The 11,840-nt window shown below is 43.8% G+C and overlaps 1 protein-coding gene across 1 annotated transcript; it reads right to left on the minus strand.

Annotated features, from left to right (window-relative positions):
- Window positions 1-7,693: 7,693 nt before the first annotated feature.
- On the minus strand, window positions 7,694-10,863 carry LOC308686427 (uncharacterized protein; the record flags this gene model as incomplete). The annotated part of the gene is made up of 4 exons (XM_081394857.1): window positions 9,995-10,863; window positions 9,737-9,884; window positions 9,063-9,185; window positions 7,694-7,878 (listed from the first exon to the last, which is right to left on the minus strand). Exons 1-4 carry the CDS (start codon window positions 10,151-10,153, stop codon window positions 7,694-7,696), a joined length of 615 nt encoding a protein of 204 aa, XP_081250983.1. The 5' UTR covers window positions 10,154-10,863.
- Window positions 10,864-11,840: the final 977 nt, after the last annotated feature.

Below are 11,840 nucleotides of genomic sequence, written 5' to 3' on the forward strand. Positions count from 1 at the left end.
GAAATTTTCACTTCCTCCCTAGCTCTCTAAACTTAAACTTTGTATGTTACATGTTTCCAAATTTCACACCCTGAAGGAAAAGGAATATATAGGGAAATGAACAAACGCTGACGGTTTGGGACAGCATGCCATTATAGCAAGGTGTGTTACAGTGTCACATTACAGTATACACTCCTGAAAAAGATGTGTTCAAATTGTTAAAATCTTTACACATGAGTTTTGGGACAACGCTTTGCTGGCCTGGTCTAAACCCCTCTTACTTACTGTTAATGTATTTTCTTATTTCTTAGGCTCCCCTTTTGACTATTGCTGGGAAAGACTGGTGCTTTCACTGCAAAAAAATGCATTTCTTGAAACAATCAAGATTAACTTGATGTAATGATGCAGAGCAGGAAGCAAGAAGCAGGATCCAAGTGCAACGGTGTTTTTATTAAATAAACTAGAACTTTGACATAAACTCAGACTTCGGAACAGAACAAAGAACATGCAACCTCACAACATCAATAACTCACAATGACTGAACTAAAACACAGGGCTTAAATACAGACAACCAAGCTAAACAAGATAACAAGGGGGCGTGGTAAATAAGAAACACCTGGGAAGACTAATCAACATAACAGGAGACAGCTAAACATGAGAAGACAGGGGAACACATGACAGACAAGAACAAGACACAAAACCCACACCGTGACACTTGAATCCAGTTAAAGTGAACTAAAATCAAGCAAAAAAAATCTGCCAATGGCGTAAGCAAAACTGACTTGATAAGAATTCTTGAAAATAGCATAAATATCTAGTCACTGATAAATACAATTGAATCTTAAAACTAGAAAACAATGCTTAAACCTATTCAGTTTTTACTTATTATAAGAAATGAATAATAAATCAATTTAGTGAAAATTGCATTAAAACTAGAATATTTAATCTTAAATCTAATCACCAATATACTGTTGGTCTTAAAACTAGACAAACATGCTTAAAACTATGCAGTTTTCTCTTTTTTTAAGCACTGAATATTAAGTCATTTTAGTGAAGATTGCATTAAAACTAGAAAATTTTTCTTAATTTATCTTAAATTCAGCTTATTTTGATTTTTTTTTGAAGATGCGAGACCTGAAAATAGATGAAAATTCTTGAAACAACCCAGTAAAGAAATATAGTACAAATATTTACATTTAAATGAATAATCAAACAACATATTCAGTTTTGCTGAAGATTTATTAAAGAACATCCTCTTTAACAAATGGAACATATAAAGCAGGATTGAAGGCTGACTCTTGACACTTGAAAAAAAAACAAAAAAAAACATGGCACATCAACAGCAAAGTTCTGCATATAAAAGCTATGCCTCAGTCTGTAAGCAGCATACACTGTATTAAAGGAGAACTCCAACAAAAATCAGTGTTGCCTACACCGAGTTATCCTCTTTTTAAAATTTGCACCCTGTTGACTTAAATGGGGCAAGTTTTAAACCTGCTTTTAGCCTCTTAACATCCTTGATGTGTCATTACAAGTGCACAGCCATGTGAGTGATTCCTTCAGAGTGATCACGGGTGAATCTGACTGCAGTAGATGTGAAAGATATGAATAAAAGTGATATTAATTCAGCCAGCGCACATACCTGTATTTACTTCCTGTTTTCGGTCGAAGTCCACAGTAGTCGATTGTCGAGTTCACGCGCGTGATCATAGGTAACTAAACCAAGGATGTTAAGAGGCTAAAAGCAGGTTTAAAACTTGCCCCATTGAAGTCAACAGGGTGCAAATTTTAAAAAGAAGATAACACGGTGACAAGAGTGTAGCAATACACTTGGGATAGGTCAGGTGGAATGCATAGTAATATGCCAGGAGGTAGAGAAGCTTCTCGTGGAGCAAATCTTTCCCAAAGGTTACAACTGGAGTTGTACCTACAACCACCATGCAGTTCTTCTCACCAACCAGCAAGACAGGACTGGAAAGCACACGCCGGTGGATGAAGGTATCAGGATCCTCTGAGGGCTAGAAAACCAAATATATAAATATAGAATTTATACTACAAACACAGCAAAAAAAGCTAAATAAGTAGTCAAGTCATCCTCATTTATATAGTGCTTTTAACAATATAGATGGTTTCAAATCACCTTTACAGTGATAATATGGAATTACAGTAACAGAGATTGTTTATGCTTTACAGCAGCTCTAGAATAAAGTTATTGTCCAGCTAAAGTTAGTTTTGATTGATTCACTTCCGCTTAACAACGTTTTAACTGAAAACAGAAAACTTTGATGTGTTCTGGCAGTCCATTTGCATAGCAACAGTTTTTGGTCAAGTAATGTTTTTTTCATTTGTTGTGGGATGGAAGTGGTTAATGAATAAATATGGAAGCATCCCAGAGCAAGACAGTTTCAACTACTCTAAATATGTCTTTTGAGAGATGGGTTCTTCTTTAATATGCTCAGATTATTTTTATTTTCAGTAAATGTTATATTAATTTTAAATATACATTAATTAACAAATTAATTTGTTATAAGCTACTTTTAATTTGTTTAAGCTACTTTTATCACTACCACATTTAAGCTATTTTTATCAGTTTCAGTTGTTGGTGTACTGCTTTGTGGGACTGAGGGTAGTATAAGTACATATATGTGATGCACCCAATATAAAACATTTATAATTTATGCCATTTACATGTAACAGCATTTAAAGCTTTTCAGAATGATGGGTTATAATGGGTATTTTTTTCTACCCAAAGGCTGGGATGAGGTAACTTTATCGGTTAGCCAGATTAGGATGTTTTTAAACCAAGTATTTTGTTGAGAGGGTGTCATGACTGAACAGACAGGAAACAGTTGCAGGTACTCAAAAAGTGTTTAATATCTCAATAAAGTCAGAAACAGTACAGGAACAAAGAAGGGCGGCGACTCAGGCTCGTGCAGGGACTTTCCGATGGTCTGTGGTGCTCTGGTGCTGTGATAGTGCAGAATCCCGATCCCGGTGTTTGAGTGCGGTGAATCCAGTGACGAGGAACAAGACGGCGAGAAGACAAGGCAGGCGAACACGGACACGGCAAACTTCACGGGAAACACAGACACGGCAACACAGGACCTCAACAAACAATCCGACACTGGAACAGAGAATGGTGTGAGTATATATAGGCAATGGGAATGAACAGCAGCTGTGAACAGTGATTGTGATGATGATGATGATCAGCTGGAGCGCTGACAGACACGTGAGCGGGACAACGCCCACTCACACATAAACACAACGACACGAGACAAGAAAGAAACAATGCATTCAACAACCGTGACAGTACCCCCTCCTCTAGGAACGCCTCACGGCGTTCCCAGACTCCCTTACCTGTCGATTGTAATCATCGATAAGAGAGTGATCCAGGATGTCACGAGCCGGAACCCAACTTCTCTCCTCCGGACCGTAACCTTCCCAGTCCACCAGGTACTGGAATCCGCGTCCCCTCCGCCTAGAGTCCATAATGCGACGGACCGAATAGGATGGTTCCCCATCTACGAGTCGCGGCGGTGGGGGAACCGGGGCAGGCGGATTAATGCGGGAAAAAAAAACGGGTTTAATTTTGGACACGTGGAATACCGGATGAATTCTCCTGTACACTGGAGGGAGGTTGAGGCGGACTGCCACCGGACTAACAATCTTGGTGACAGAAAACGGGCCAATGAATTTAGGAGCCAGTTTATTGGATACGGAGCGGAGCGGAATGTTCTTAGTAGAAAGCCACACTTTGGAACCGACGACATATACGGGAGGTCTAGACCGGTGGCGATCGGCTTTGACCTTGGTGCGCGCCCGCACACGGAGGAGAGTCTCACGGGCCCTTGTCCATGTGCGGTGACACCTCTGGACGAAGGCGTGAGCGGAGGGGACCGCGACTTCGGATTCCAGACTAGGAAAGACCGGTGGCTGGTATCCTATACTACACTCAAAAGGAGATAGGCCCGTAGCTGACACTGGCAACGAATTGTGGGCGTACTCCACCATAGGCAGTTGCTGACTCCAGGAGGAAGGATTCCTGGCAGCTGTACATCGCAAGGTTCTCTCCAGGTCTTGGTTGGCTCTCTCAGTTTGACCATTGCTCTGAGGGTGAAACCCGGAAGACAGACTGACCGTCGCCCCCAGTAACTTACAAAACTCTCGCCAAAATTTGAACACAAATTGGGGACCCCTGTCGGAAACCACGTCTGTCGGGAGGCCATGTAACCGAAAGACGTGATTAACGACTGCAACCGCTGTCTCCTTGGCTGAGGGTCATTTGGGCAAGGGAACAAAGTGGGCTGCCTTCGAGAATCGGTCCACCACGGTTAAAACTACCGTGTTACCCTGGGAGGGTGGGAGGGCGGTAACAAAATCTAGAGCGATATGGGACCAGGGTCTCGAAGGCACCGACAGCGGTTGGAGTAACCCATCTGGGGGTCGATTGGAAGACTTACCAATAGCACAAACTGAGCAAGCCAAAACAAAATCGTGAACGTCGCGAGCCATAAGCGGCCACCAGAATCGTTGTCTGACCAAATAGAGGGTGCGACTAACTCCTGGATGACAGGCTAGACTAGAACAATGACCCCACCGAATAATGTCTGGACGTAGTTCCTCCGACACAAATAAGCGGTTCGGTGGGCACCGGATCGGAGGCGTTACCCCTTCTAGAGCCTTCTTGACTCTCGATTCGACCTCCCAAGTGAGCGTAGAGATAATTAGGGTCTCAGGAAAAATACGCTCGGGAGTAGGTGCGTGTTCGGATCGATCAAAAATACGCGACAAAGAATCGGGTTTGATGTTTTTGGAACCCGGACGATACGAGAGGGTAAAATCAAATCGGCCGAAAAAAAGTGCCCACCGCGCCTGCCTGGAGTTCAACCTTTTAGCGGATCTAATGTACTCCAGATTCTTATGATCCGTCCAGACGATAAAGGGTACCCCGGACCCTTCTAACCAATGACGCCATTCTTCCAAGGCTAACTTGACCGCCAACAACTCCCTGTTGCCAATGTCGTAATTTTGTTCAGCTGGTGATAAGCGATGGGATAAAAACGCGCATGGATGCATCTTGTTGTCTGAAGGTGAGCGTTGTGAAAGAACTGCGCCTACCCCCACCTCTGACGCGTCGACCTCCACCACAAACTGACGTGAGTAATCAGGGGCGATTAAGATGGGAGCCGAAACAAAGCGGCTCTTGAGGTTGGAAAAAGCAGTCTCGGCTGCTTCCGACCACCTGAACGCAGTTCTGGGGGAGGTCAAGGCAGTCAGAGGTGCGGCTAGTTGGCTAAAGTTGCGAATAAAACGCCGGTAGAAATTGGCGAACCCCAGAAACCTCTGTAGGGCCTTACGGGAATCTGGGTTTGGCCACTCTACCACAGCCTTAACTTTGTCAGGATCCATACGCATACCCTCAGCCGACACGATGTGTCCTAAGAAAGGGACCGACTGTGCATGAAAAGCGCATTTCTCCGCCTTGACAAAAAGCCCATTCTCTAGCAACCTTTGGAGAACTCGTCGGACGTGCTGCACGTGTTCCTGGAGAGACGAGGAAAAAATCAGAATGTCATCCAGGTAAACATAAATAAACTGATCGATCATGTCTCGCAGCACGTCATTGACGAGTGCTTGGAAGACTGCGGGACTGTTGGACAAACCGAAAGGCATGACCAAGTATTCAAAGTGCCCCCTAGGGGTGTTGAAGGCAGTCTTCCACTCATCCCCCTTTCCTGATACGAACCAAATGATAAGCATTACGTAAGTCCAATTTTGTGAAGATGGATGCTCCCTGCAACCTCTCGAAGGCTGAAGACATCAACGGCAAAGGATAAGTATTCTTTACCGTGATGTTGTTCAGCCCCCGGTAATCAATACAAGGTCGCAGCGATCCATCCTTCTTCCCCACAAAAAAGAACCCCGCCCCCGCCGGAGATGAGGAAGGTTGGATGAACCCGGATGCTAGAGAATCAGAAATATATTTCTCCATAGCCTCCCTCTCCGGAACCGAGAGTGAATAAATCTTGCCTTTAGGCGGAGACTTACCTGACAGTAAATCTATAGCACAGTCGTAGGGACGGTGCGGAGGAAGAGAAGCAGCCCTTGACTTACTGAACACTTCCCTCAGGTCACGGTACTCCGCGGGCACGTTTGATAAATCCACTGCTTCCTCCTGCAACACAGGAACAGAGACAACAGAACAGGCAGACACAAGACAAGAACTATGACATTCAGTGCTCCAGGCTGATATGGTTCTTTGTTTCCAGTCAATGCGGGGGTTGTGTTGATTGAGCCAGGGGTGACCCAATACAATGGGGGTGTGATGGGAGTCCGTGATGTAGAATGATATTGTCTCTGCGTGGTTCCCTGAGATGATGAGTGTAATGTTCTCGGTGGCCTGGGAGATGGTGGGTAGTGACTGTCCATTGAGTGCATGTACGGTGATTCTCTGGGGGAGTGTTCTGAGTGGGACTTGAAGCTGTAGTGCAAAGGTGCGATCCATAAAATTACCTTCGGCCCCGGAGTCCACCAGTGCGGTGCAGTGATGATCGTGGACAGACCATCTAAGTCTTCCCGGGAGGATGGTGGATGTAGATGAGGACTTTTCGGCGGAGATCCCACCCGATAGTAGCCTCATGCTTACTATCGGGCTTGGCCTTTTACCGGGCAGTTGTTGGCAAAGTGTCCCGCTCCCCCGCAGTACAGGCAAAGGCCAAGGGATCTCCGCCTCTCCCTCTCCTCCCGGGAAAGCCGAGCTCGACCCACCTGCATGGGCTCAGGATCGGAGGGACCGACCGCGTCCATGCCGCTGGACCGCTGATGTTCCACCCCCCCACGAGGCAGGCTGGGTGGAGCGCGTGGTCCGACCCGGGCAAGTCGGGCGTCCACCCTCAGAGCCAGATCGATAAGTCCATTCAGTGAGGGGGGTAGGTCCAGGGCGTAGATCTCCCTCTGGACGCGGTCGGCCAGCCCATGCAGGAACCTATCCCACTGCGCTTCCTCGTTCCAGCGACACTCGGCCGCCAGGGTCTTAAACTCAATGGCATAATCGGAAACCGATCGATCTTGCTGACGTAGATCTGATAAGACCCTGGCAGCCTCTCTCCCCGCGACCGCGCGGTCGAAAACTCTCCTCATTTCCGAGGAGAGCTCCTGGAACGAGGAACAGCATGGTTCTTGATTCTCCCACACCGCCGTCCCCCATAGTGCCGCTCTCCCAGTCAGTAGTGTCAGAACGAATGCCACCTTCGTCTCCTCTCTCTCGAATGTCCGTGGCTGGAGAGCAAAATGCATGCTGCATCGAGTCAAAAACGGCCGGCAAAAGTTAGGCTCACCAGAGTAAGGCTCAGGAGTCGGAAGGCGTGGTTCCGACTGGGAGGCGGGCATCGGTGGTGTGGGAGGGACGGGCGGAGCGGCTGGCGCAGCGGGAGGTTGCAGCTGTTGAAAACGCTGGGTCAGCTCGGACACCTGCGTGACGAGAGCCTGAATCGCGCGCGCCGCATCCCCTTGATGACGGTCCTGAGCGTCCATCCTTTGAATACTTGCACGAACAAAGTCATCCATTGTTGCTGCGGCGCCACCTGCTGCTTCCATCGTCTGGTCGGATTGTTCTGTCATGACTGAACAGACAGGAAACAGTTGCAGGTACTCAAAAAGTGTTTAATATCTCAATAAAGTCAGAAACAGTACAGGAACAAAGAAGGGCGGCGACTCAGGCTCGTGCAGGGACTTTCCGATGGTCTGTGGTGCTCTGGTGCTGTGATAGTGCAGAATCCCGATCCCGGTGTTTGAGTGCGGTGAATCCAGTGACGAGGACAAGGCAGGCGAACACGGACACGGCAAACTTCACGGGAAACACAGACACGGCAACACAGGACCTCAACAAACAATCCGACACTGGAACAGAGAATGGTGTGAGTATATATAGGCAATGGGAATGAACAGCAGCTGTGAACAGTGATTGTGATGATGATGATGATCAGCTGGAGCGCTGACAGACACGTGAGCGGGACAACGCCCACTCACACATAAACACAACGACACGAGACAAGAAAGAAACAATGCATTCAACAACCGTGACAGAGGGTAGCCATCTTAAAGGGTTAGTTCACCCAAAAATGAAAATTCTGTCAGTAATTACTCACCCTCAACCCCGTAAGACCTTCGTTCATCTTCGGAACATAAATTAAGATATTTTTGATGAAATCTGATGGCTCAGGAGGGGCTCCATTGACAGCTATTAAATTTACACTTTGAAGGCCCAGAAAGGCAGGAAAGACATTGTTAAAATATTCCATGTGACTACAGTGGTTCAACCTTAATGTTATGAAGCGACGAGAACACTTTTTGTGTCCCAAAAAAAACTAAATAATGACTTTATTCAACAATTTCTTCTCTTCTGTATCAGTCTCCGATGAGCGTTCACGAGAGCACCATGACGCATGCACCTATGTGTGTGTGTGTGGTGATGACGGAGGAGCTGGCGTTCTGACATATGACCAGAAAACGCAGGGCTATGTTTACAAGCAGAGGAAGACGCACGAACAACATAAAACGGTTCAGAACTATGTCTGCAGATTTCGACAGAGGATGAATTGCATTTTTTTCAAATCAGAATATACAGAGAACGAACTAAAAGAGACAGAAGAGGCTGGAACACAACAACAGCCACAAGCTTCTGAAAGACAGAGAGCAATGAAGAGCTAGTAGTGTAGATGTCATCAGTGCTAAGCGATGCCTACTGAACAGGAGAGTGTGTGCTACATCGATTGTGATATTGTCATGCCACATCTTGAAAGTTTGGATAATTCAGACGATAAGGCGACACATTTATCTCGTTGTATAACAGAGGATCCCGGCTTTCCACACGCATGTGTTGTGGTGCTCTCGTGATCACGGGTCGGAGACTGATACAGAAGAGAAGAAATTGTTCAATACAGTCATTATTTTGTAATTTTGGTGCACAAAAATATTTGAAAGGTTGAACCACTGTAGTCACATGGACTATTTTAATTATGTCTTTCCTACATTTCTGGGCCTTCAAAGTGTTAATTACATAGCTGTCAATGGAGACAACTCACACTTAAAACTCACCGTAAGAACATGGAAAAGAGCCTCACTGATTGGGACCACTTTCTTGGGTACTGCAGAGCCAGATGGGAAGAGCAGTGGCAGGGCGGTAAAAACAGCAATGGCATGTTCAACTAGTAAAACAAACACACAAGAGAGGAAATCTATATTGATATGCACTAAGAAATTTAACACTTTATAATAAGTATACAGTAATAAAGTACTTGCAAAACATTAGCAAACTATTAGTTTATAGTTAATTCATAGTTAATATATTGTAGTATCTACATTGTTAATATATTAATAGGCTTTATACAAATAGTGAGTTCATTGTCATTGTTATTAACAATTATTATTGTTTAATTAGCTTGTAGTAAAGGAATTTGATTGGTTATTAGGAGTAAATAGTTCTCTTTAGATTGAGAAAGGAAAATGGAAAATTTCAATAATTAAGTGCTTTAAACCAACCTTTATTAGACATTAATTGCGTTCATGTTCAGTGTTTATTAAAATGTTTACAAATACATGTAAGCAATAAAATACAAATACTGAGCAGTTAACTAACTATTAGTTTGCAAATGATTTGCAAGTACTTTATTACTGTATTCATTTTAAAGTGTTACTGAAATTAGGTGTGTGGGTAATATCTATAAAGAATCAATCAATCAATAAAATACAGCTTTACCTCCATTTAATGTCCTTGGAGGCTTCATGACTTTCTTCACGACACCATAAAACTGAACCTTGGAGTAGAAGGTCTCCCACCTGCCTTTCACCTCAGAAATGTATTGGCAATTGTTTGGCTCAATGATTCTCTGCAGTTCATCCATTGTCTGAGAGAAATAATTATTGAAAGTTATAAGAATCATCAACCTGTACGTCTGCAGTTAGGTAGATGATATGTTTTACATCATACATATAAATGATGCTTTTGTGTACTCACATGGTCCAGTTCTTTGAAGCACGGGTATGCCTGTAACATTTGTGTGGGTCTGTCTTGCTCCTTCAAAGTATCTGAGTCAATGAAATTTCTTCTGGACTGGAACTCCAGGTCTAATAGATGAGTTACAGCAGCTTTGTTTGGCTTCTTTGCTTTGTACATTTCTCGTAGAGTCCTGTAATGTCGTGCCTGTGTTTTTTGGCTGTCAAGGCTGTTGTCTGGACCATCGGTTATAATTCAGGGGCCGTATTCACAAAGCATTTTATCTTACCACTAGGAGTACTCCTAAATCGCACTAAAAGATTTTTGCTAGGAGTTTTCTCTTAAAAGTTATTCACAACGCCTTTCAGACCTACTCTTAAAGGTGCTGTATGTAGGATCCAGCGGCCTCTAGCGGTGATGTTTCAGATTGCAACAACAGCGCTCGTGCGCGTGCTCAAACTCAAGAGCGCGAACTCACTACCGGCGGCCACACTGAGACTTTCAACACAACGGAGAAAGCATCACACAACATGCTGGAAACTCTTGTAAACTCCCACTGCAACATTACCATAATAGGCTACTTTTATCAGCTTGACGTAGAACTAATGCTCCATGCTCGTACCATGATAACGTTACATTGACTGTATTTTGCCGACATGTGGTGTTATCTAGCATTATTTCACTAACTATTCGTGTATCTTTCACAATCAGCAATGTCAACATAGGTCAATGAATGAAAACGAAAACGGTTAGTCAACTAGACTGGACAATTTCAGTGTAACAATAAGACAGTAGGAAGTAATATTACTGTACTGTACATGTCTGGAAATGTGTATTATAAACAATATGATAGTAGTGGGATGAGTGACGTTAGACAGTAGATCTAGTACATAAAATAAAAGTTACATCCTAAAGCACCTGCTTTTTGTTATCATGGAACAGTCTTTTGTATTCATTTCATGTCTTATGTATGTTATATTTTACCTTGCTATTTCAAAACGGAGGTCTCTCCATAATTCAAACGCTCTGCCGATGTTGATCCGTGTTTTCGTCCTGAGTCGATCCGATTGACGTTTGGCCTGACGAGCTTCAGCAGATATATTTATATATATATATATATATATATATATATATATATATATATATATATATATATATATATATATATATATATATATATATATTTGGAGTTTGTGTTGGAGTCTGTGTTGTGCTGGAGGCAGGTCGTTTTTTGGTGTTATCAGACTCCATGTCGTTAGCTGCAGTGCAGTTGCAATAGACTGTAGGCTCGGGAGCGCGCATGCACGTCACATCCGGTGGATTTCGCAGAAAATCCGACCCGGAGACTTCACATAAAAATAGGATTACTGGCCTTCAGAGGTAATAGCAAAACACGAAAAGTGGATCAATGTAATGTGTGATTACAACCCCTTCACAGACGGCCAATAAAAAAAGGATTCATTTTATAAAAAAAGTTACATACAGCACCTTTAATAAAGAAAAATGACAACTCCTAAACTAAGAGTGAGTCTTCGTTGCTATGGATGACGTCATTACTCATGCACGAGCTTGACTGAAGTGACCACCTTGATTGGCTGATGATTGTAACGCGGGAATGATTCCAAACACCTCCCCTACGATGATGAGTGACAGGTCTGAGAATGCGTGCGCTACACAAGTGCGAAGGACGGAAGATGATGAATAACTGAATAAATAGCCTAAATGAATAAAGAGTAAGGCAAAACAAATAGCCAAGTAGCCTAATGAAACATATGGATTGATCAATGCAATATCTTTGCAACATTATTGAATTAATCTGTCACTATATGCCTCTGCCTACGTTTGCAAAGAGAAGAACATTTTAATT

This window comes from Scardinius erythrophthalmus, assembly GCF_964197995.2.
Source record: "Scardinius erythrophthalmus genome assembly, contig: HAP1_SCAFFOLD_271, whole genome shotgun sequence".
NCBI lineage: Eukaryota > Metazoa > Chordata > Actinopteri > Cypriniformes > Leuciscidae > Scardinius > Scardinius erythrophthalmus.